The 26,040-nt window shown below is 35.3% G+C and overlaps 3 protein-coding genes across 5 annotated transcripts in view; 1 reads left to right on the forward strand and 2 right to left on the reverse strand.

Annotated features, from left to right (window-relative positions):
• Positions 1-2,342, reverse strand: part of obscna (obscurin, cytoskeletal calmodulin and titin-interacting RhoGEF a) — a 41,895-nt gene extending 39,553 nt beyond the window's left edge. Inside the window, exons 1-5 of the mRNA XM_042730412.1 lie at positions 2,108-2,342; positions 1,549-1,815; positions 1,202-1,363; positions 397-501; positions 64-330 (exon numbers count right to left, since the gene is read on the reverse strand). Coding sequence (XP_042586346.1) covers positions 64-330; positions 397-501; positions 1,202-1,363; positions 1,549-1,815; positions 2,108-2,114 — 808 coding nt within the window. The 5' untranslated portion in view covers positions 2,115-2,342. The remainder of the gene's footprint in view (positions 1-63; positions 331-396; positions 502-1,201; positions 1,364-1,548; positions 1,816-2,107) is intronic.
• A 3,272-nt stretch (positions 2,343-5,614) lies between these two features.
• On the reverse strand, positions 5,615-12,703 carry zgc:153738 (uncharacterized protein LOC558115 homolog). The gene is made up of 19 exons (XM_042728963.1): positions 12,404-12,703; positions 11,859-12,186; positions 11,663-11,776; positions 11,388-11,573; positions 11,198-11,269; positions 10,353-10,558; positions 10,169-10,253; positions 9,866-9,970; positions 9,602-9,677; positions 9,396-9,502; positions 9,088-9,174; positions 8,280-8,329; positions 7,788-7,882; positions 7,552-7,659; positions 7,254-7,453; positions 7,075-7,161; positions 6,811-6,988; positions 6,370-6,608; positions 5,615-6,238 (listed from the first exon to the last, which is right to left on the reverse strand). The coding sequence occupies exons 1-19, from the start codon at positions 12,412-12,414 to the stop codon at positions 6,119-6,121; spliced, it is 2,454 nt and encodes an 817-aa protein (XP_042584897.1). The 5' UTR covers positions 12,415-12,703; the 3' UTR covers positions 5,615-6,118.
• A 3,776-nt stretch (positions 12,704-16,479) lies between these two features.
• alkal1 (ALK and LTK ligand 1) lies at positions 16,480-25,162 on the forward strand. Of its 3 annotated transcripts, none has more exons than XM_019094659.2 (6): positions 16,480-17,004; positions 17,409-17,675; positions 20,675-20,728; positions 21,830-21,913; positions 23,360-23,433; positions 24,595-25,162. In XM_019094659.2, exons 2-5 carry the CDS (start codon positions 17,420-17,422, stop codon positions 23,422-23,424), a joined length of 459 nt encoding a protein of 152 aa, XP_018950204.1. In that variant the 5' UTR covers positions 16,480-17,004; positions 17,409-17,419; the 3' UTR covers positions 23,425-23,433; positions 24,595-25,162. The 3 variants fall into 3 exon arrangements, with proteins under 3 accessions (XP_018950204.1, XP_042584889.1, XP_018950202.1); XM_042728955.1 differs by having other exon boundaries at positions 16,481-17,033; positions 24,578-25,162; XM_019094657.2 differs by having other exon boundaries at positions 16,481-17,033.
• The last annotated feature ends 878 nt before the right edge of the window (positions 25,163-26,040 follow it).

A 26,040-nucleotide genomic window follows, 5' to 3' on the forward strand; every position in this document is an offset into this window, starting at 1 on the left:
AATGCTTATATTGAAACTGGGTAGTAAATTGTACTTAAAATCGGATTAAATTTAACTTCTCACCCTCTACAAACAGTTGGCAGGAAGTCCTGTCATCGACAGCATCACAGATAAAAGTGTCTTCATCTGAGGATCCCACATCATCTATGATAAGCTGTCGGTACACGCCTTCACTGATAGTTTGGTACTTCCTATTTGGCACAATTTCATAATTTCTTCTGTACCATTTAACCGCAGCATTGGCACGAGAGACCTGGCACTCCAGCAAGGCACGATGTTTGTACATGGCGATCTTCACTCTCAGGGGCTTCACAATATGAACTGGAAGCTCTACAATGATCATCATTGTTAAATTTGAACAAAATTGGGGAAAATGTGATTTGCTCTTTTTTTTACCTTTGACTCCTAGTGTTGCTGTTGAAGAGACCCTCTCAGCAGTGAATCTGATCTCACCAGCATCTTCTGGTTTGACTGATTTGTAGGTTAGGGAGTGTATTTTACCTGTGTTTATGAGATTTGATTGAATTTGAAAGAGCTGAAGAAAATTAGAATCCAAAACAAAATGTGATCATATTCTGTGATCATCCTCAAAAAGATACACACTGTGACTTTTTAAACAATATAACACCCATGACTAATTTAAATGAACTACATGGAAATACATTATAATTTAAAGGTAAATTTAAATCATGAAATAAAAATCAACATACATAGGTTTAAACAGCTTCTTTTTACTCTGAACTCAGAAGTATTTTTCCACAGCTTTCTGTACTTGCTGAATACAAAGTTTGTAACATTAAAAAACGTAAATATCAAGTAATCTAGGGACAATTTTTTTATTATTATGTTTGTTTAGTTTTTTTTTTTTTTTTTTTTGCAAGCTTGTTATATACTTAAGTGTTTAATTTTTTTTTTTTTTTTTTTAGCAACAAATAAATTACTAGAAGTAGGTGATACAGGGTTTTAGGCACTTGACAAACTCAAATATATATGTATTTATGTGCAATATAGCATGAAACTTTAATAAACTTTAGGTTAGATTATAGTATAATGCTTTTCATATGGAGTTTGAAGTCTTCGTTCTTTTTTCATGACTGGAAAAAAAAGTAAGTTGCCATGTTTTTCACCATATTTTGTGAACGACCCATGAATGTACACAATAATCCACCAGTCAATGTGTTACTCAACCTCTCACACATACCCTCACATCTTATTTTAACATTGTCCCCAGCTCTCAACCGGCTGTCATCCTTGTACCACTTCCCATCCACATCTTCCCAGTTGACCTCACAGATAAATGTCACGCTCTCCCTCTCGGTCAAACTGACATTCTGAAGAGCCTTCACAATCTTTATATTCCTGACTGAGAGAAAGTAGACATGACAATAAAGAACTGCTACTGTATCACAGGCAACTCTAACAATTTTTAAACTGCCAAAACTGTAAATTATCCAAAACTTCTGGGTTCTGAGACATCCCACCCATTATCCCACAAAGAAATGACTTTATACTGCATTAAATACAGGTTGCATATTAATGATATAGTACCTGTGACTGTCAGCATAGCAGAGCTTTCAATCCCTTCAGCCTTGAAACTGATGACACCCATGTCAGCAACCGTGACGCGCGTGAGTGTGAGTGTGTGTTTTTTGCCCTGCGTGGCAATTCGACACACAGGCCTGGATTTAAGTGGGACTCCATCCCTGCTCCATTGACCCTGGACGTAGGCATGACTGAGGACCACCTCAAATATACAGGCTTCTTTCTCACACAGCGTCACATCTTCTAGCCCTTTTACCAATTGAATTCTATTCACTTAAGACAAAAATATAATAATTATCAGTGTTTCTTTTTTGTAACAAAAACTGCCCTATACAAAGCCCCCAAAGTGACATTCGAGGAGAAATCACCGCATGCTCAAGTTTTCTAGCTTTTACTTGCGCGGGATACTGTCACGTGACACGTGACTCGCGCCAAAATTTTCTACTGAATCGTGCGCATGCGAATGTCACTTCAGGGATTTCATATCTTCTTAACAGCAGCAATAGTGTAAAATAAAATATGATATAATAAAATTCAGAATGCTTAATTAATAAATGAGTCTTACATGCCATGTTTAGGAACGTGTCTTCTCACAAGCCTTTAGGAATGGCCAGCAACTTCAACATTAGGCCTACCGCTCCAACTTGAATTCTAAAAAGTGTGATCATATACTTATCGACATTGTAAAATAAAAATGAATTATAATACAATAAATATGCTTATTAGGCTTTTGTTATTTTCACATGCACATCATTCCTGTATCAAGTTTATTCGATTATTAACTTTGTGCTTAACTGACAAAATGCAGTAGCCCTATGTCTAATTTAATAACTAAAACCATTTTGTGTATCACAGAAACAGATCTTATTGGTGAATACAACCTGTGGCTGCTCTTATAATATGAAATATGATACTGACAGAAATAAGACTCCCTACAGCTTGCACTCCCTCTATGTAATTAGTTAATCATTTGGAATGCACCAATGTCTCTGCCACTCTAGCTTACTTTATGGTTGGTTCATTAATTTTTGTCCATATGTGCAGATACAACTGATGTTTGTCTGGGTCAAATAAAGAGACAAAGGCAGTAACTCCCTACACACTTCTTTCTCACATTACAAACAAACACTTTTCCCAGTTGTCCCATTGGTATGTCACCAGCGTTCAATTAATAGTTGGTCTCAGATGTATATAATACTTTGAAACATGACACTATCCTTGAGATTAAAACACCGAAGTTATGAATATTCTATTTTTTTGTATTAATCAGACTATGCAAAACAACTGGGAATGTAAATTGTCTAAAATTAATTTAAGTCTCAAATCTTCTTTGTGAATCATGCACCAGAACAACAACTTGAGATCAAGCGTGAGAAAAAAGCTCATACTGACCAGATTTTTAAGAAGGAACAAATAGATAATCTTCCGTTTTACTCACCATTAGCCAAATCTGACATTTTCTTCACATAAAAGTCCAAAAGAGACACTTCTTATCATAATGTTTTTAAGCTAGCGACAAAAATACCGAAAGACATTAAGGCCCACCTATAAGTTTATAGTTCACGTATATTCCTCCAGTATTATCCCCAAAACTTTGACCAAAGATACCCAGGTCAGTGTGCTATCTCCTGTTTCCTTTGGCAGACAAGCAGCTGAAAGTGTTTTTCTTTTTTTACAGCTTTCCCAAAGGCTAATACCGAACAGCTGACATATCTCTAAAATAACTGTGCGTCATTATACATAAAGATAGAAACATCTTTGCTGCATGGAGCAAGTCCTGCCTGCTAGCATTGTTTTCATCCACCGCAAATGACTGACCACCCACCTTTCTCAAAGGATGGTTTGGTTCATAAAAATTTGTCTATTTACTATATGACATAACTGACTATACATCCCTTAACAAATGAACCCAAAGAATCTGATTCACAGGATTGATTCCCAAAGATTTAATTGATTAATGTTGTGTGGACCAAAAGCTTTTCACAGTAGCACATGTTCATGAATCATATTTCTCTGATAGTTGCCAAAATAACTAAGTTGGAAAAGTCAAAAAGAGTTTAAAAGATCCCAACTGTCATTCAGCCGTGAAAGAACTTGTCAGATCATTCTGAATGCTGCAGGACTAGCATCTGATCAAGCTGTTATGCAAAATAAGCAGGATTCATTCTGACAACAAAAGCATCAGTGTCTCTACATGTTTAAATGAAATTTTAAAATTTGTTTTCCATTGTTTGTTCTGTTGCAACTTTGTTAGAGAACATCTTTAAAAAAAAAAAAAAAAAAAAAAAACTTTAAAAAAAGATTGTAAAGTGAGAAAATTTTTATTTTAAAACATATTTTTCATTTTACATTTACATTTAGTCATTTTTTCCAAGTATAAATATAGTTTATAAAATTTTAACATCACTGACATTAGCTGCACAGATTTGTCTTGGTTTGTCTTGATGCATAATGCTTGCAGTCTAATGTGAACATTTCAATGTTAGCCACGACACTAATTTAATTTGATTTGACAGTCTAGCTGAGCTAGACATAATAATTGGCTCAACCAATGACATGAGTTTAGGGGCGGAACAACCTGTCTTTGCTAATTGAAAGGGAGCATTTTCAAAAACTGACATTATTTCTGTTTGGTGACTAAATAAATGCACTACTTCACCTTTACCCATTTTCACTGAATAAACCTGCAGGACTATTGCATTTAGTAAAGTCTGTCTGATGACTTGCAATCATCCACCAAGCATTTGCAGAAGAAATCTCAACTCAAAGTGACATGGACGCAATATTACAGATGGCCCGAAGACACAATATAAATAGCAATTTGTTAAGGAACCAGGGCCATGTGAGGATGTGTTAGGTGAAATTAGAACTTGACAAAACAGCTGAACACTTCATCTAAGCTCACAGGTCCTTCTTTGGATCCCATCTCTGCGAGTTTCATATGTCCTTTGGTACTGTCTCTCTCTACCCTGCTGACAACAGATTTACCAAGTGCCATAAATCAACTCGAAGTCACCTTGTTGCTCACACTATTATATTGCATTGCACTCCATACTATAATTCTTATGATTATAATTCTTAGCAGTTCAGCTTGAATCAATATAAATAGATTACTAAACTATTTTATATACACATTGTCAGAATCATGTTTTAGAAATATATAATTAAATAAACGTAAAGCAATTTGGCTTAATTTACTCTATAGTACCCATGACACAGTTGGAATGTAAGTGTATTTATAAGGAAAGCAAAAAATGCATGTGCTTCTGGACATCAATGATGTTGATGCGTGCAGCTTATTCCTGTATCATAAGTGAAATGAGGCACTAAAACCTTACTTTTAACTTTGTGAAAGCAGAGTGCACTGCAAAAAAAAGTTCTACTTCTATAAAATATGCAGATCTACATGTTTACCAGGACTGAGTTGCACTGCTCTGACAGAGTGGCTGTCCATTTGTTGATCTGAGATAATCCCTTAAACCCTAGTCTGGGGGGCTGTCTCAGTTTCAGCCCAGACCAATCACAACTCCACATGTGTAACTGGGGCTGCAAAATCCCAGTCTCCCATTAGTTGTCCTTGATCTGAAGCACGTACTGTCTTTTCACCTCTATGTATGGACCCCAACAACCCACAGCAGACCCAGGAAGAATTCTTATGCAGGGAAACTTTTTAGCATGACATTAATAAAAACACACATTTTTAGTTCAGGTTCAGTTTAGGATCAATAAGTGGTTATTATTAATCTATTTAACTAGCAAGGATGAATTAAAATAATCAAAAGTGACATTAAAGTACTGCTACAAAAAACTATTTTAAATAAATGCTGTTCTTTTGAACTTTCTATTAATTTAAAAATCCTGACAAAATATGTTTTCTGCAAAAATATTATGAGGCACAACTGTGTCTAGTACTAATAATGATAGGAAATGTTTCTTGAGCATCAAATAAGCATATTAGAAAAAAAAAGATTTCTGAAGGATTATGTAACACTGAATTAATGGCTGCTGAAAATTCTGCTTTGTCATCCAAGAATAAATTACATTTTAAAATACAATAAAATAGAAATTAGTCATTTTGTAAACATATTTTACAATATTACTGTTCTCCTGTTCTTTTGATCAAACAAGTGCAGCCTTGGTCAGCCTTCATCTGAGATTTTAGCAGCCATCATATCTCTGACTGTTATATCACTCAGATTAATGCATCTTCATTATTTTTGTCCTACAGCACTTTGCTTTTGAGGTGTAAGCATGTTAGTACTGACAGTGAGACTTTCTTGTCAGTTGCAAAAATATTCAGGCCATGCCAGTTTATTGAGGGGAAGTACAGAGTGTTAGATACGATAAGCCCTGTGATCATGTTTTTCACCCTTGGGTTTACACTCTTAAATGGACTAGGAGATACGCCTTTTCCTCTTTAATGGAGATATCTGGGTATTTATAGACCCACAATCTACAACTGAACAAAAAACATGCATACTGTCATAAGATACTGTTGTCATAAGCAAATTGATACATTTATTGGTAAAGGCAGGGAAATGTGGTACTATGGTTGCTCATGTCAATACTTATATTGTTACTTTTTTCCTTTCTTCTTGCCACTTTTGCTCCCTGTTTTTGAGGACTCTTCATCACCGTCTTTCCCTAAGGCAGCTTTAATTCTCTTCTTTCCAAGGGGAGTCTTGGCATACCAGTTCTATGGAGAAAAAACTAAATTTATTCAAAAGATATAGAGAAGACAAGAAATCATTGTCAAGTTAGCTATTAACTTCAATGTGCAATGCAATGAAAAGCCATTGTATCAGATATTTGAAAGAGTTTACTTACTTTAAATGCCTCTTCTTCCTCCTGAAACACAGGGTCGATTCTTGCAAGTGGAGACACAAACTCTGAGGCAGTTAGTGGACGTTTAGGAAATTGCTGAATGCGCCGTTCGGTCAAGATGCTACGCACCACCTGCACCATGTGACCTTGTGTGTAGCCATCAGAGATCTTTGCCAGAGAGCTGAGGTCCAGGTCACTGGTAACTTCTCCTCCATTCTTTTTTATCAGCTCTTTCCACATTACTGTGACAATATGCATGATTGGAAACACTGTGATTTTGGTTATTTTTGTTAAAATATAATATACACTATTTTAGGCTAAGTAAGTTTTTTTTTTTTTTTTTTATAAAAACGATAATTTAAATTGTAATTATGATTCAAAATATTACTGATTTTACTGTATTTTTGATCAAATAAATTCAGCCTTGGAAAGCACTTAGCTTACCGTATCTTGATGCATAGTCTGGCCGAGGTATGAGGATGATCTTATTGTAGAATTTACACAGGGATTTCAGGTCTGCACTGTGTGGATCACTTGTCGTTCCTACTATTAAAACACAATCTTCTCCTTTGATGGACTTAAGGATTTTGGGTAAATCTTTCTTCAGACGTTTCGGATCTAACTGTGTACCAGAATGAATACCAAGGACATAGCTCATTACATGTCATTTCACCACTAGACAGACCACAAGTGGCTTACACTTTTTACCTCCTTCTCCTCTTTTGGTACTTTTTTGTAAAACATCTTTTCAGCTTCTCCAATCCATATTACAGAAGGCTGCATCAGTCTGGCAACCTGAACAGAATACAGAGTACAAAATACATGAAAATATCAACAATTAGCAGGCCAGTATCACAGATTTAGGCCAATTTCACATTAAACTTTACCTTAAACACCACATGCAGCATCATCTGCAATCCACTCTTGCCAGGGTATTTTCCAGCCACGTTTAAAGGTGAAAGGTCAAACAGATTGGCTCCAGTCTCCTGGCAGATGGCATGGACCAACATTTTCTTACCCACCCCTGACGGACCTACTAGCAGCATGGTCTTCACCAGGGGAGCCTTCTCATGCACTGCTTGGGAGCCTATAGGACAAAGAAAATGTTTTATTTGATCCAACATATGAAGAAGTTGTCATTTCTAAGGTAAAAATAAGAAAATCCTGAGCGATTAATTTACTCACCTAATGGTAAAACAGCATAGAGTGCTACAACTTGCCGAACATCAGATAAGGACGGCATAGGCTCAATGTCAGACTGTCGTAGAGTTGTGCCGAGATAGCTATAGTCCCCTTTAAAAACAGAGCAGGTGTGTATATTCACTTATCGTATAACCCCATTTTAACTGATGAAAGGGCCAAATAATTTTTTTTTTTAAATATGTATATTTCTAAGAGAATTATAAACAGATTGTAAATACCTAGATAATCTTTTAGTTTAACATTATCTGCCTTTTTCAGCAATTCCTGTTCAACCAGCTCTTCAAACAGTGACTCAATGGTCCTAAAAATGAGAGCGAGAGAGCGAGCGAGAGAGAGAGAGAGAGAGAGAGAGAGAGAGAGAGAGAGAGAGAGAGAGAGAGAGTTTGATTAACGTTCAATGAGCTCCCCATTTAAAAGTTTGGGGTCTGTAATATTTTTACAAATGTTTTTGAAAGAAGTGTCATGTCAACAAGGCTACATTCATAAAATCAGAAATGGAATTAGGAAAAAACTTAATATTGTGAAATATTGTTACAATTTATTTCAAAACATAATTTAGCCTTGTACTGGTACAGGTAAATTTTTTAGCAGCCACTGTACTGTATTACTTCAGCCTTCAGTGTCACATGATTATTCAGAAATCCTCTAATATGCTAATTTGGTGCAGTTCTTATTATTTCTTAATATTATCAATACTGACAATATTGTGGATATTTTTGTGTTTTTTTGGATTTTTGTGGTTTTTTTTAGTTTTTTTTTGGTTTTTTTTGGTGATGAATTTAATTGAATTTAACTGTAAATGCCATTACTCTCACTTTTGATCTATTTAATGGATATCTGCTGAATAAAGTATTAAATTCCTTTTTAATCTTACTGACTCCAAACTTGAACAGTAGTGTATTATTTACCATTTATGGGAAAAGTTCATAATGTCATACTTAAGTATTTATATTCAAATATGTGTTACTTTCTCCATTGGAAAAAAAAAATATGAATTTCTGTGGTATATTCTGGCATTTCCATATAATAAAAGTTTATCGATATCATAAAAGTGGATCATATAACTTGTGTATGTTTTTATTTTTTATTTTATACCATTTTAATTGAGCATTTGTGTGTGTGTTTTCGAAGCTTGAAAGCCTTAGTCATTATTCATTGCAACTGCATGGAAAAAACATCCAATACAATAATTAGAAATTTCTACAGTCATACAGGTATAAAACATAATGACAGTGAGTAATTAAAAATATGAACTATCCCTTTAACCATTCCAAATTTTGGAATGACAAGAAAAAGGTGTAAAAATTAATGAAAGTGTGTAATTAAAAATATGTTAAATTAATAATATGAAAAATAAAAAATAAAAAAACCTTTTGTGTGTTAGGTATTTGAATATGCATAAAGACAAAGTTTTCAATTTCTTCATTTACAATTTGTAACAAAACACATACTGTATATAAAGTCAATGTCTCTGATGTTATCCAATAAATCCATGTAAACAGAAGTGATTTACTGTACTTTTGCAGCACCCTTGACCTTTCCACTTTTTTCTTTATCCACAGCCAGCTTCCAATTTGCCAGTTCCTGTCTCATCAGTTCATCCACCTGAACAAGCAACAAAAAGCGATGTCTCTGAAAGCTAGGATTAACGTTAATTAAATGGAAATAATTGTAAGGGACACGTGGCCTTAAATGTTTGATCTCAGGGAGACTTTAAAAAGAAAAATGGCAGTAAATGGAAAACAGCACGTACACACAGATCAGTTTAACAGCCGTAGCTGTAGTTTCACAACAAGCTAAAAGACATTCAGTGAACCATCAGTCACCTGTTTTCTTATTTCCACCTCAATCTCTTTTCTTTTTTCCTCCTTGATCAGCTCCAGCTCGTGTCTTTGACTAAAATTCATGATCTCGTTTCTGTTTTTCCAAACCTCTGCAGATCAGATGAGATAATCACACTCACACCCTCTCTCTTGAGAATGATATGTTGTTATTGTAACACACAAATGTTTAAATATTAAATTGTCCTTGCCAGAAAATGTCTTGTGTCCCCTCTGAAGATCTTCCAGATAGGCAGATGGTAGCATCTTCAGTCCAGGCTCTTCCTCCTGTGATAGAACAATTACTGTATGTTACATATTAGTAGAACTACACTCAATGAGATATACACTAGAGAAATACTTGGTAATCACGTTCAGTAATGTTCTTTGCAGTGTTTTCCTATTTCCTATTTTGTCATTGTGGTTTTACAAAATGTTGTTTTAAGTGCATGTGAAGTCCTTTCCTCAATTCTTACCTCGTCATTGACTTTCTCTTTCTTTCCTTTTTCTTTTGTCTCCTCCTTGCCCTTTGGCTTTTTGTTGGCATCTTCCTCCTCCTTTGCTGCCAGTTCTTCTGCCAGTTCAAAGGAAGACATGATTGTGACAGTTTTGACAGTTTGACAGTTTTCTTTAACCATAATCATACTGAATAGGATGGGTAAAGAACATCACAAACAAATGTAACTTTACTAAGCCTTTTCTATATATATATATATATATATATATATATATATATATATATATATATAGGTTTTGTACAAAGATGAACATATATTTACCTCCTCAGGTGTTTTCTCTGCGAATATAAGAGCTGAACCTCCATCCTCCTCCTCTGGGTAGTCAGGAAATGAACCTGTTGCATCACTATTCACAAGTACTCATTTTAAATGTAGATAACATATGCTCAGAAAACACCAAGGTAATATTAATTGTGTGCAACCATCGGCAAGGGATCCCACTCACCGGCACTCTATGAACCACTGTCGGATCTGATCTTTCATGGTCTCCTTCATTTCTGGGCCCTCCACTTCCCTGAGCTGATAAATAACAGATCCAATGGATTTCTGATAGTCATCTTCATGTTCGCCTTGTCTGGTCCGCCTGTTGGCCTCAATGTTTACGGTGTCCAGCTCGGTTTGAGATGGATAGGACAGATTTGGATCCATGGCCTGAAGATGGCACAGGCAGAGAATGAAATAAAAAGGAACAGTATTAGAGTTCCATCTACTGGTGGCAACACTGTGGTTGCACCCTCACTATGTAGTCAAGCTGCAGAAGCACAATGAACTCCAAAATATTTATGATTGACTATTAATACAAAGCAGGTACCTTTGTTAATGTTTGCATGTATTATAAAGCAGCCAAAAATTACCTCTTTAATCAGCAAGGATTGATTAAAAGTGGCAGTAAAAAACTCTACATTGTTGCAAAAAAAATATTATTTTTAAATCTATATCAAATAAATGCTTTGTTTTTCTGGGGGGTTTGTTTTGTTTTGTTCATTCAACACTGATAATAAAAATAAATATTTCTTAAGCAACAAATCAGCATATTAGGATGATTTCTGAAGGATAATGTGACACTGGAGATTGGAGTGATGCTTGATAAAAATTCATCTTTGCCATCACAGGAATGAACTACATTTTGAAATATATTAAAATAGAAAAGTTTTTTTAACTGAAATATTTCACAATATTTCATTGATGTTTTACTGTATTTTTTGATCAAATAAAGACTTCTTTCAAACACATCAAAATAATTTATCAACCCTAAACTTTTGAATGGTAGAGATACATTTTTCATCTTACCATTCCAAGAAATATCATTTCCTCTTCACGTAGCCTTTTTGTAATTTTCCTTTGCATGAAACCTCTCCAAACCTAAATAGAGATTAGAATTAGTTTAAGAAATTTACTGTATTTCGAAACCTTTTTAGTGTAAACTAATCGTAATATATTAATTATAACTATTTTGTGTGAACCTAATAGTATATTTTACCTTCTGGATACAAACTGCGGCCTGGTCAGTGCTTACTGCCTCTTGTTCCTCAGCTCTCCTCTGTCTCTCAGAGTCTCTGTGGATCTCTCTCATGAACTTTGCCCTCAGTCGGCCTTGCCGTGCTCTTTCAGCCACTTGGACGATTTTAATGGCCCTCTCCAGAGTCAACGTGCGCATTACAGGAGGCTTTGGGAGGCAAGAGAATTCATGTAAGTACAAACCAATCCACTTATTGTTGTTTATGATGAAACATGAGCAACTGAACTCTTTCCTGCCTTTTCTGTCACATCCATTTGGTTGAATATAGCAGCAAACATTCTTTCTCTGTCCTGCAGCACTTTGTTCCGCTCCCAAATGAAATACCTGGGAACTGGAATCTCAAGGTCCTCCTTTGATAAATATGATTGAAATGATGATGATTTACGGTTTAAATATGATGATTAAGTCCATTACAGCATTAAAGACACTCACAGGGGTTAGTTTCAGGTCTTGGATGATGTCATCCATGTAGTGGTACTCAGAAAATTCCTTTTCCACCATTTCGTTCTTGAGCTCCAGAACACGGCCTATCACACTGTCCAGCACCTGCCTAATCGCACGCCTCTTTTGGGGGTGAACGCTTTGGTCATAGGCCTCTTCCAGCTGCCTGAAGATCTGCACATAGCGGACATAGAAGGTGGCGAGCCTTTGGAAGAACACCACTCTGTCTCTCTCAGGACGGAGAGGTTCTTCTGGGAGTTCTTCGTCCAGCAAACAGCTGAGCTCCTCATGAGCTTCAGACCAGAGTGTATTGTATGTGCTGCCAGAGACAGTTTTACTCATTAGATTGATGCATACAAGCTAAGATATTTATATGAGAATACAATTAAATAATATCTTAACCTTAAATTAAACACGAAAGAGACTAACGTATATGTTGTAACATTTAGAAGAATTACTAACAGACATTTTACAATTTACATTTTTGAGGCAACAATTTCTTGCAAGCACATTTACTGTCACTGTAACCTACAAACCTGTGCGACATCGTTTGAGAAAATCTCCTTGGTTTCTTTGTATCGTAGGAGTTACAGAATTTCCTCTCCACGTCTATCACAAATAAGAGTCTGTAGCGGTAGTTAAGACATCCACGTTTGGGGGGGTAAAGATAAAGTTATTAACAGTTAGAACGACTCTCCTGACAAAAAAATAATGTGACTCTTGAATTCAATTCATTTCTAGAGCAGGAGGAAGTTGGATACATGGCTGACTAACTTGCCTGAAAGTTGTTGTCAACTTGTTTCTAAGGTAACGGTTACGTAAACGGTAGAAGATCAAATGTCGAACTGAAATTTGACCCGGTGATTCAATTACATCATCGTTTTGCCTGACGGACGTCATTAATGTACACATATATGATGTTGTTGGCATGTACACTTGTTAAATAAAATTACGTAAGTTCAAAACATTAACCGTAACAACATAGAAGTGAAACGGACAACTTTTAAATGCTTTTTCTGTTTTAAATTTAGGGCTTCTTATTGGATCAATAAAGGTAAACGTCATATTATGCGACTAAACATAACTTCGAGGAAAGTTTATTGACTGTAAAAATGTATATGCCTTCAAGTGGAACAAATTACCAATATTTGGTGTTAGTTGCAAACTAACTTTATTATTAGTTTATTGTGAGTTATTCAGCCCCAGGTATGAACGTGACATTTTGACATCTTAACAACAGTTACGCGAAAATTCGCAGAATTTAATTTGCCATTTAATATAAAGTTTTAAGAGATTAATTCAAAATCATATTTATTGACATAAATATCAACTGGAAAAAAGTTTTTTTTTTTGTTTTGTTTTTTTATGGTGAATTGCCCTAAAGTGGGACACTGACTAATGTGGGCACCTATGGTCTAGTGTTTGTAACTCCCTCATAAATACATGAATGTCAAAGCTGTGGTATCATGTCATCAAAGTCACATGACCTCTCAGATGTCCAGTCATATTTGAGGGCAGAGCAATCATCAGACACATTGTGCGAAGACCACTCAAAGGTCAGTGACATAGAGTTTGGACAAGCTTGATATTAAGGAGTATAAATTAATTTTAAACAAGACAGTCTTGTTACTTGTTGGTCTAATGTGCTTATAAAATGTTTGTCCATCAAAATATAGTATAACTTTGTATGTACAAACTATATATTTTATATTTTTATCAAATTTCCTAGTGTCCCACTTTAGGAAATGTGGTTTTGAAAAGGGGGACAGTATGATTAGCCTAATGTGGGACAGTACTTCATTCAGTCAAAAATGTGTGGTAGGGCATGGTTTGTGGGACAAACATGGTTATTATATATATTTTATATATTATGCAATATTAGAATGCTATTACTGCAGATGTTTAAGGATAATTTGAAGCCTCTTTGTGGTTCTTGTGCTGGGGAAGTCGTGGCCTAATGGTTAGAGAGTTTGACTCCTTACCCTAAGGTTGTGGGTTTGAGTCTTGGGCAGGCAATACCACGACTGAGGTGCCCTTGAGCAAGGCACCAAACCCCCATCTGCTCCCTGCAGCATAAATGGCTGCCCACTGCTCCGGGTGTGTGTGTTCACTGCTGTGTGTGTGCACTTTGGATGGGTTAAATGCAGAGCACGAATTCTGAATATGGGTCACCATAATTGGCTGTATGTCACATCACTTCGTGTGTGTGTGTGTGTGTACCTGGTATCCCTTATGTTATGAGGACCAGATGTCCCCACAAACTGCAAATCTTTTTAAAATAGCAGAAAGTTTTGTGTGAGGGGTAGGTTTAGGTGTTGCAAGATTTTATATTTTGCCTTCAAAAAGGCCTAGGCTATGCCTGTTTTTGTTGTATGTGTTTGTTGTTAATTAGAAAACAGTCAAGAAATTGAAACTGTGCATTTAACTCTTTTCTATCTACATAACAACATAGGGCAATGATAATTTTGCTTAATGTCTTTATAATAAATTCATCAGTGCATCGTATTGTATTATTTGTCTGATGATGTTCAGTTATCCAAGTTTCCACCATACATAACCAAAAGCATTTTACTATTCCACATGATACAAGGTGATCTTGGCCTTTTATCATATACTTTTCGGTGTCCCACATTAGGAACACAACTGTCCCACATTAAGAAGCTGCAGATTTTCTCAGACAATTTGCACTAAGAGCACTAATATGTCTATAATTTATTTTATGAATGTGTTATCTGCATTTTCTCTTTTGGACACATCCTGTTTTTTTTTTTTTTTTGTTTTTTTTAATGGTATTGGGTGTGATTGTAATGTTTTGGCTACACATCACAATATTTCACAAAAGTCTGAAATGCAAAAAATGTCCCACTTTAGGGCAATTCACCCCACTTATAGGCCCTGTCCCAAATGGTACCCTAAACCCTCGCGGTCTTCCTCTGAGGCCGCACTTTCGTGACGTAATGCCGCTTTGACTGTTGGGTAGAAGTCTGATGGGGAATTCGCCCCAGCGCTGGCTCGACAGAAGTGCGGATCGAGGGCGCTCGCGAGCACCCTTCTGAACGCTAAAATGACAAATGGGACACCCTACTGTCTCGTGGACTTAACGGACACGCGCACGCGGCGGCCATTGTAAGTCAATAAGACCGCAAGTGCACAATGAAGTGTTCCATTTGGGACAGGGCTTGAGTCTACTGTGGATGTGTGGGTGTAAAGCGATATTACATGTAGTTTGAAAACACACCGCTTGATGTCGCCAAGTACAAAATCTTTATTGCTTGTCCGTAAGTGTTAGAGTTCATATGAGGCTTTAAAACATCCTAAGCAGACTACAGCATTCCAATAATCATATGTCTTAGGTATTTAGTTAAAGGCCATATTAGGACAGCGATCAGTATAGCCTCTATCTGTGTTGAGATTAAGCTTTGCAATGCAGAAAATACAGCATTCCATGACCGTATGTAAAGTTTAAAAGTTACTTCAAAAGTAAAGCAGTTTGAAATGTCCTCATGCAAATGTGACATTTAAGTAGGCTATCTGAAGATGATTTTTTCTGTTCCTAATGTCAGTATGAACCCAGTGTGCATCTTGAAGTCAGGAGGGAGCAAGGCAGTTTCCTTCAAATTCCCATATGAGAAGCAGTTTGAGAAGTTTGTCTTTTCACATTTTACTTTTACATGGATTCAACAGAGCAGGAGTTTATAAACTTTTATACACCCAGGGATCCCCTGAATAGATCATTAATGTCATCAGTCAAGGGTTAATGGGTAGATCACAGCTTTAAACTATTGTCACTTTAATTATTGTCACTATTATTTCACTATTGTAGGATTGTCCACCACCCAGGCTTTTTAATTTCTCATAAAAAGTGTCTAATTTTTTGTTTGTTTGTTTTCTTAGGGTATATAAGAATTTAAATTCATAATTTCTTATTATTTGTATAATTTAAAATGAATAAGGCAAGGTTAGTATAGTTTTTTATGTTATTTATTTATTTACATTTTTGTAAAAAAATACATTTGTTTGGTATTTATGTATAGGCTACATTTTTATTTTTGTTTTCATAGTAAATAACTTCTGTACATTAGTAGTAGTAGTAGTAGTTGTATATATATTGCCATCAATCCCACCATTCTTTAGATAATTTCATTCTTAGAGCATTTCAGAATTTAAATTCCTAACCATTTTTATTTCTTTTTGTACTTTGCAATTAATACAAGCCAAGTTTCATTCAGATCTTCCCTCAAAAGTGGAAAATGTAATTACCATCACATATAATTACGCACATATAAACTCGATATCAAACTTGGAAGGCCAGATTTCCAGGACATGACCCCTGCAGGACCTTCACAGACCCCCGGGGGGAAACTCTGGCTACAGAGAATTATTAAGAAGCTTAAAGAAATAATCAAGGTTTGAGTGTTTTACATAAGGCGTGAGAACAGGTTGAAATAATGTGATAATTTATAAAATATTTAAATGCTCAATATCATTCCAATCAGACCATTGATCTGTGTTTGCTTCTTATGACATACAAAAGTTAAAAAACCTGGAATGTAGGCGTTCAGCGTATAATACCAGCACAAAGCCATGTGCAAACTTCAGTTGGGAGGTGGAAACAAGCGGGGCTTACCAGGATAGCGCGCTTAGTGCAGTCACAAGACCCGAACATCCATGAACAAAAACATCCAAGCGTTATTTTCACAGCTCGACTACGTTTAAGCAAGTATATTTGGCTATATGGATACTTGAGGTTCCCCATTCATTTCCTCGGGGGGACATGGCGCGATGGATATCTCCAAGAACATTTACGCATCCAGCCCTCTGCCAGCTATGAATCTTTTAATAAACCGCAGAGAGGAGTTTTGAGACACTTTTTTTCTAGTTATCTGAACTTATGTGGTGAATTTGAAACGAAAGGAGGGGCGAATGTCAAAGGAACTGACCACGAGTTGAGGAAAAAAAAAACCTAAGGGAAAGATGTCTACATTTGCCACCCACCCGAAATCGATTGTATTACATTCAAGAAGCTTCGCACTTGACGTATAAAAACAAGACGCATGTTCTCAAGAAAGACACGAGACAACAGGGACTGTTGGAAGATATATTTTTCTCTGACAACTTTGCGTGCACATCTTTAGAGGTAGAAACCACCTACCAATATATATTCGCGTAAGTTTCTATTTATGTTTGCTTATGTGAGTACATACTTTAAGATTAGAGTATATAGTGAATTGATTATTTCTCAGATTTAAAAAAGTTTTAACATGTAGCCTAGACAATGAAGAATAGTTGGATTTAGGTCATTTCATGTACATTTAGGTACCGTTGTATTATTTATTTAGTTAGTTTTGCCTTTATTTGCATAAAGTACAGAGTGTAAACAGGTCGAGAGTTTTAGGTAGGACTCGAATCTGGATTTAATATTTACTGCATAAACACTGGACCACTGCGCCACTGCTCTGCGTCTGCGTATTTTACGCACGGTCAGGACCGTTTAGTACGAGGATGTAATGACTATGTTTGCTTGTTTTCTTCGTTTATCAGGCTGGAAAGCCATGAGGGCTGAGAAGAGATGGCACATATTGTTGAGTATTATTATTTTGCTCATCACCTCAAGCCACTGCATGGACAGCAAGGAGGTAAAGGAGTCGGAAAGGAAAACTCTGCTTAATCTAATCCTGCAAGTGATCGAGGACAAGCCCGCGTCCAGACGCGTCACCAGTGGCCTCTACTCTGTATCTCAAGATATGAAGTTTTCCTCTCGTGAAAAGACTGCACATTTGTCCAAGCCGGACAACAGCAGACCAATAGGTAAGCTGATTTGAGATCAGGTGATGATACAAAAGTAATCCTGGGCATTAACTCCTTCCTGTTAGTGGGAGTTTTTTCGTGCATATCAACTGCACTTTTAATGCTTTAATCACTTAATGCATGGACAGCTGTTCATATTTTGCCTTACTTATCTTGATTGAATTGCAAAGACAATACCATAACCTGTATTCTGTGAGTAATTTTGAAAAGTTCAGTAATAAAAGACATGAAATTGAAGTAAGGGACACTCTTTTGATCTCCAGAGTGTAGTAAAATGAATGCTCATGTTAGACAGATCACATAATGCTGAAATCATCAGTGTAGATCTAAGAACTACTCTGAGACAAGTTTAAAAGCTTGAGAAATCGTGATGCTGGTTGTCATGTAATGGTGTGTGGTGATGAACTGCACTTTGTGAGTAACGACTTGGTTAATGCATTTATTAAGTAAAAAAATATATATATATATTTCATATGATTAATCAACCTGACCTCACTAAAAAAAAACAGCATTGATTGAACAGCAAGAAATGATTCCCCACATTTAGGCACAGACATGTCCATGTGTCTCACAAATATAACATTTGAAATATGGCTTTTTAGAACTTTTTGATGTTATGTGTTCTTTACTTATTTATAATTGCTGTTACATTATATGTTATGTTACATATATATATACATATTCCATTGAGATATCTTCCACTGAAATTACTGAACATTGCATGTGCTTTTAAATCATATGAACCTCAGATTGTTCATGCTGGAAGAATAATATGTGCTTATTGGTGTAATTTTCCAAAGAGTCTTGCCATTTATGCTGAACTAAATATTTCATTTAACAGCAACTACTTAATGTTCTATGTCACATCTAGAAGCTGCCCAGTGTTTTGATGTGTTCAGAGGCATTTTAGCATTTCTGTTACTCTTGGGAATAGTTTATTATACTTAAAAACAGACAAAGACTTGTTTTTGTGCCATTGACGTGGTTCCTTCACTGCTGTGATACCCCATTACTTAATTTAACTTCAAAACAAATTTCATGAAATTTTGACAGTGCCAGTTTTCTGGTTGGGCTGATTCTATTCAATTGTCTTACCCATAAAAAAAAAAATCATAAAAACAACCTGATTGACATGTGTTGTTACACAGAATTTGTGTGCCAAAAAAAAGAATTACACCCATAAACATCTGCTATTGCTGATCTAGATGACCTTTGAATGTGTTTATTGCCTTTAAAGTTTTGCAGTGAGAATGATTGTAATCCAGAGAAAACATGCTTGTTTTGAAAACTGAGTTGATTATGTACCTTTATATAATCTAAACAGTCAACACACTGCACTGTACTATACCCTTCTGAATAGAACAGCCCATTAGTATAGGCATTTAGTCATCTTATGTAAGACTCAGGTGCGACAACATGCGTAAAGACCTGGAATTATTTTGATGGGTGTTTAATAGTGAATCATCTCTATGATTTTCGTATTAAAATGGAAAAGAATGGCCCTCAGTAGAAGAATCTGTGTAGACACCAAAAAGGTAGAAAGTCACTGGATTTTGAATGAAAGAGGAACTCATTCATAACACAGTGTTGGTTATCCTACATTTTGAGGCAGGTTAAAATTAGCTGCTGCATGGATTTGTGGACCTGACATTGATAGGCATTACAACTTTGCATGCAATAATCTCCTTACTCCGATAGGCTGGAACTGATATGGTCTACATGTGGGGACGGTGTCCCAGGGTCGGTCGGGCCACAGATTGTACATAATTAGCAAGGACCCCAAGCCTCTAGCAGATTTACTGAGCACTGGATTATCAATCTGGGATTGCATTTTACATCTATGCTTGAAATGGCTGCCCATCTTTTTTACGTCAAGCATGTAGTCACCACAGTAAAACCCATGGCGTATATGAATGTAATCGGTTATATCATCATCTTGCAAGGGGAAGTTTTCCAAGAGGTTGTTGCATGTTTGTACACTGCAGGCATTTATGAGTTTGAGATCTGACAAACTGCTAACAGTATTTACAAGACTATTTACAAACTGTCTGTAAATTCATCATTAACTGTGGGCAGATGCAAACTGAAGTCATGTTACCTTTGGGGAGGTTGTCAACAAAATAAATGGTTTATGAAGAATGTCTTTATTAAATAACAATAAAAGTCAGTGGTATGTCTCTATATAGATAGCAAAGTAAGCAGACTTACAAATGACTTCATGCCATGTGCTAGACAGTGTATTCAGTGACTAAGCTGGACGCAAGCTGATGACATAATCATTCCCCAGCTAAATCACATTCATTAATACACAGTAAATGGTTATACTGTACAAAGTTGTCTCTTTGTAATGTTTCTTTTTTAATACTCACTAGTCACTCAGAACTGAAATCTCAGTGTTTTATACACCCGCAGTACATTTCTATAAAACATATTTTATAGCGTAGTGTTTATCAACATATTAAACACTTACCCAAAGGGATACTTGAGTAGTTTCAGTTTTGTTTTGTTATACATATGAATCAGACTTTCAAATTGCAATAGGCTATCAAAAAATATTACACTAATGAAAGAATTAATTATTTTTTAAGAAAAGAAAAATAATGTGTGCATTTTGATTTGGAAGACACAAATTATAGTGGAATATCTGATAGTATGTCCAGACACAGTCAGATTTCTCCACAAAAATACAACACTCTTTCCCATTTTCATCCATCCAACCAACGTCAAGCTAAATGCAATAACAGCTTCTATGTTTCTCAAACTGCTTCAGCTACTTGGTGAGTCTGTTTTGTTCACCCACAGTATCGATTGCTTATTTCAGTTTATTTAAGAATTAGGTCAAATTGCTAATTAATATCCAGTATTATATGAGTTAAAAGAACACAATTCTGGTTTGGTATTGAAGAAGGGGTATATTTACTAGCTTTGAGTCTTATCGATTAGGCTGCGTACGGTGGTGGCAAAAACATTAACACTGTCTTTCTGTCTTTTTGTTTCAGAGGTTGTCCCAAGAGACATAAGCGTGAAAGACAGATTTATAGAACATTTTACAGGTAAAACAAAACCCATTTCAATATGTTTCATTTTTTTTTTTTTGCAGTATAAATATTTCAAGCAGCCCTCTAGATGAGGTCTAGATGTGTGGCTATGTATTCTGTACAGAACAGCGTACTAACATACTACTCTTACTGTTGCTGCGGTATATAATATGTACAGTATACAGTGCTTGCACAGTGTGTGGAATTTCTTTTTCTTATGACCTGCTACATTTGCCACATGTTTACTTTGTCGAATATTGTATTGTACAATGTAGTGCATTCAACCTGACCTTCCATTTCTAGTGTGAGGAATGAAACAGAAGTAATATCTATATAATGACTCATTTAATTTAACTGCCAAAAATGAAAGCCATTTTTATACAAAACTGGGTTATGAAAAAGATAATAACCAGACACCAATCAGTGATCTGCATGTAACTTGAGGTCATGTGACAAAAATGTAGCATTCTGTTTAAAATGATGATTGTGGAAAAACACCAACTGTCCCACTTGCTATTTTTAAAAAGCAGAATGCAATATATACTGTGCAGTATTCAGTAGCCATTATGAATACATCCTCTGTTTTTATTCTCATTATAGGCATAATTGGAAATCTGTCTCATTAGTAATGAGCAGTTTTCATCCTATAAAACATATTAAGGCCAGTCAAATAAGTTAAGCCTGGAGTAGATTAATTTACTGTAGTTAAATAGTTTTTACAGCATCTGGGTTGTGAAATACACTTTGTACTCCAGCCAAGTGTTGTTTGGAAAAGTGCTTTTAAGATGATTATTCATTGCAGAATCTTTCTTCACCTACGATAATTAGCGTGAAAATTTGTTATCCGGAAGCTCACACAATAAAACTTTGTAAGAGCTTTGCCAGAATAAGAATCACTAAGTCTCTGCCCTTGTGTTAGCATGTGCTAATTCTACTTCTGGGTTTCTGCACAAGTGAAAGAGTTATAGCAACTTTACCATTTTCTTTGTTCAAGTTTTTAAGATTAGACATAATGCTTAAGCAGACATTTTAAAATTAAAAGCTAAATTATTTCATTCACCAAAGTAATTAATCTATAAAATGCTAATATCATGGTTGAAACCTTTTTTGTTTCAGCAGGACCAGTCAAGTTTCCATCTGAATGCAGGACACATTTCCATAGAATTTATCACAATACAAAGGAATGTTCCAGACCGTCATGTACGTATATCTTTAACTAAGAAATAATTCACCCAAAAATTAAAATGTTGTTTTTATATATCTTCATTTTGGGGTGAACTATCACTTTAAAGACTTGAAATGTTTCCCTGTAGTTTCAAATGCAAATTATGTTATGATCTTAGTTGATTTTTGTTTTATGCTGCTTATATGTTTGTGCTTGTTTATTTTGTCGAGACTTTAGAAATGCTGCCTATGTTTCTATTTTTCTGAAGTAAAAAAAAAGTTTTGATAGGGCGTTACACCACAATGAAAATGCTCCTCCACCCTTAGTCCTCGTGGACTTCATAGTGTTCAGGAGAGGTTTAGAGTTTTCTATTAAATAACGCTTATCTAAAGGCACAGCTAAAGTTTTACTCTGTATAGAAAGCATAAATGTCAAAACGAATCAAGTCTCTTTTTCTTCACTTGTACTACATTTTATATTTTATAAAATAAAAGACAAACCAGCTTCCCATAGTGATGATCAGATTTATATTTTGGGTCACAACAGATGCCTGTTTCCTCTAGACATTGGCCGTTCAAGTGTTTTGTTTTATTTTTCTTGAGTAAAAACAATTGTGTGTTAGTGGCCAGCAATGTTTTATGAACTTGCCTCACGACCCTCCTCTGTGGTTCTCAGTAGAGAAGGAAGAATTGTGAAATTCAACTTGAGAAACTGTGGATATGTCTCTTCTAAATTAGGATCTATGAATTGTTGCAAGTAGTAGTAAAGAAAGTGCAGTATGCGTATGATGAAGAGATATTCTTTCATACAATGGGCTTTGTAAACATGCAAATCCGAACAGCTGTATGTGAGTATTTGGCAGCCACAAGGAACGCTGGGAATGGCAAATGCATAATAATTCATACGTAAATCAGAGTTTCTGTCTTCCAGAGCATTTTTATGACATTAATGCTCCCTAAACTGCAGTAAACTTAACACAAGATACGTTTTCATGTATGGCAACGGTGAATCCAAAGCCATTCCACGCCGTATACTTTCAAGATACTTTGTAGTATTTGAGTTCTGCTTTGACAGTGTCACTTTTAAACAGGATGGAGGGAAACGTGCCAGTACCTTGAGAGAAAATGACGGCAATGGTGCTTGGAACAGGACAGCAATGGGATGTTCAGACTTCACAAACACCATTAAGGGTGGAAGCATGTGGTGCTTGAACCCACACAGTCATTTTAGGCCATCAAGTACATTACTGGGGCAGAGATGAAGCTATTTACAGGGATCCATCTAACCCTTAGCCATGTTCATACTCTATACGTCACCCTGTGATGGCATGAGAGCTCCACTTAAAACTGAATTTCATCAGTGCGTTTGAAGTGGTGACGTGTGCTTCATGTCACACAGCACAAGCCAGAGAGTCAATGTCTGTTTAACATTATGAAAGCGAAATTTCCTTGTTTTCATTTCTTTTGTCTTGTCCCCAACAGATTATAAAAGATGTGCACGATTGCTAACAAGGCTAGCTATGAGTCCCCTTTGCACACAATCATAGAAACCGCATGTAAGTATAAAGCTGTTTTAACACATGTAAATATGAGTATAAACTATTTATTTTGCATATGTGTGTATTGATTATTGTCTTAAAAACAAGAAAACTGCAAGATTTGTAACATGATAGCAAAGCCTGCTCCCGGTTACTGTTGGGAAAGTTTTGCATGTTTCTTTAACTGAAACCTTAGAAGAAATATTGAGTAAGATATAATGTCAGTTTAATCATGGCCATCTGGTACATTCTGAGGCATGCAGTTAATGCTCGGTTCACACAGGCAGAATAAAACTTCCAGAGAGTCACATTTAAATTCCACTTGTAAATTTGCATTGTAACTAGGAACTAATCCCTTTGACGTAATTATATACAAAGTGATGTAACGAAGTATCTCAAGAGTCCATGTTCTGGCAATTGAAATTTAAATGTATAAAGTCTTAAAGAAACTCATTTTGACTTCAGATTTATGTCTTTATGTCTGTATAATTGATAAGAAAAGCAATGCACAAGCTTGGATCTAGCAGACTTTTCCTGTCCTGTGATATTTTTTCTTTTTGCGAAGTTGCAGTTGCAATGCATTTTTTTCTGATAGATCAAATAACTGTATATTAGATTGTGTAATAAAGTGATTAAATAAGAATCTTGGCAAGTCAGTCAGAGCTCATGTGTCAAAGAATCAAACATTATTCATTTAATTCCTAGAAACATATTCAAAATAGTTCACCACCAAACTGTGATGCTGGAATCAGTCTGAGCTGTGACATCATCAGCTGGAATGAGACATTCAAAGAGCCTGTTAGTGAAAGGTGAAAGAATCCATTACCAATCTGAATGTCAAATGATGGGGCTGGTGAATTATGGTGGTTTTATTAGCTTATGATTTCTCTTGCTCAGACTGGTTTTCCTCTGAATCAATTAGAAATGGTTAAATTGCCTTTTATGATGTGAATAAGTGATTTCCATTGAAGTGGAGAGAAATTCATTCAAGTCTGAAGTTCATTGTTTCTGTGTATGACAGGTTGAGCTAGTTGAGGAACTTCATTTTGTACACTGTCTTCCTCATACTTTTTTCTAACTGTAACCGAATCCTAAAAGTATTGATTTAAAATACAAAGGAAATTTGAATATGATTAAATATTAACATAATAATTCTGTTCAGTTCTATATGTGTCACAGGTCCTGAGGATATAAAAGAAGAAACTCCAGAGATGTTGGAGTAAATGATTTTTTCCAAGGAAGTGCCTTCAAATCACTGCAATTATCTGTCATTGTTTTCATGTCATTTCCATTTCCAAAGTATAATAATACAATATTTCTTTTGCTTTTTATCATAATTTATGTTCGTTTTAAAATGCTCTTAAAATATAGTTTTGTTTAATAGCTTTGCTTTTTATATTATGAGTTTTAAAGAAAGTATTATTTATCTTTGCAGCCAATTATTTATTTAAATGATATGTAAATATTCTGTCCTGATTGCATTTGAATATGTATCTCATTAAAGCACCATTACTCAAATATATTTCTGTTCCAAATATATTATTTCAAATCTAAATATTTTATTTAATTCCTTACACTTTAAAAAAAAAGCATTGTGAAAGTTTCTTACCATGCTGTCATTCCCATGATATCTTGGCACTTATTGAAATTCAAACGATGAATTATTTCAAATTATAAAAACACATTGTTTGATAACAATGGTAATATTGCACTGATGCTTTGAAAGAATAAAAACATTCAAGCACAATATTTGATTTCCTGTTTTTTTTTCTCTCTCCTTTTTCTTAAAATATTAATTCTAAAACTGTTTGATCTGATGATATATTTCTCTAAAGCATTCCTGTGGCTGATAATAAATGACTTGAGCATGAAAAAAAAATCATATTTTGGGTTTCTTTTAGATTATTTTGTTGGATGATTGATTAGAATATGGGTTGTCAGCTATTATGAAATCTGCTCCATTCCAGTAATTGAGCAAATTTCATAACAGTTGACAACCCATTTCTTCTGTATCAGGGGGAACATAAGATCATAAATCTCTCACTATATCACATTCATATATCCCAACGGTGGGCACCAAGTCTCTGTCACTCTTCAATGTATTGTTTGACTTAACTGCTTACATGCTTCTATAATACTTTTTTATATGTGCTGTCATGCAATTTGATTTGCACCTTTATTTTTACTTTATATATGTATTTATTTTTAGAGCCGAGTTCAGTTCAGAGTCATAGATCTGTAATTGTTTATCAGGATTTCGAAAGTTGCTTATCTTGACTTTGTCTTGGATTAAAATAAATGATCTGTTTGTTTTCAACAGCTTTGCAGATACAACATTGCTATGTTGTGTCTTTTTAGCACTGGAGTAAGACTCCATATGAGAACGTCTTAAAAGTAAAGCACACAAACAAGAGTGGACCCTTATAAAAAAGCAAATAAACAGAATATTCACTCTTGGAGATCCTGTTCTCATATTAGAAATGACAAACATTTTGTCTTCCCCTTCTGTTGGTTTTACTAAAACGATGTAAATTAGATACTTTTGAGATCCACTAAAACTGTGGCTTTATCTATATCTCCATCATAATCAAATATTTCCTTGATCTGATCTGGATGGTTATTAAC

Source organism: Cyprinus carpio, chromosome B8, assembly GCF_018340385.1.
Source record: "Cyprinus carpio isolate SPL01 chromosome B8, ASM1834038v1, whole genome shotgun sequence".
Classification (NCBI taxonomy): domain Eukaryota; kingdom Metazoa; phylum Chordata; class Actinopteri; order Cypriniformes; family Cyprinidae; genus Cyprinus; species Cyprinus carpio.

Coding starts and splice junctions, on each gene's coding strand:
- zgc:153738 (XM_042728963.1), bottom strand. Junction 11,270..11,387: donor CCGCAGTTTGTATCCAGAAG/GTAAAATATACT, acceptor ATCTCTATTTAG/GTTTGGAGAGGTTTCATGCA. Junction 9,175..9,395: donor AGGTGGAAATAAGAAAACAG/GTGACTGATGGT, acceptor TTGCTTGTTCAG/GTGGATGAACTGATGAGACA.
- alkal1 (XM_019094659.2), top strand. CDS start 17,420: ATGAGGGCTGAGAAGAGATGGCACATATTGTTGAGTATTATTATTTTG. Junction 20,729..21,829: donor ATTTATAGAACATTTTACAG/GTAAAACAAAAC, acceptor TTTTTGTTTCAG/CAGGACCAGTCAAGTTTCCA. Junction 21,914..23,359: donor GGAATGTTCCAGACCGTCAT/GTACGTATATCT, acceptor TGTCCCCAACAG/ATTATAAAAGATGTGCACGA.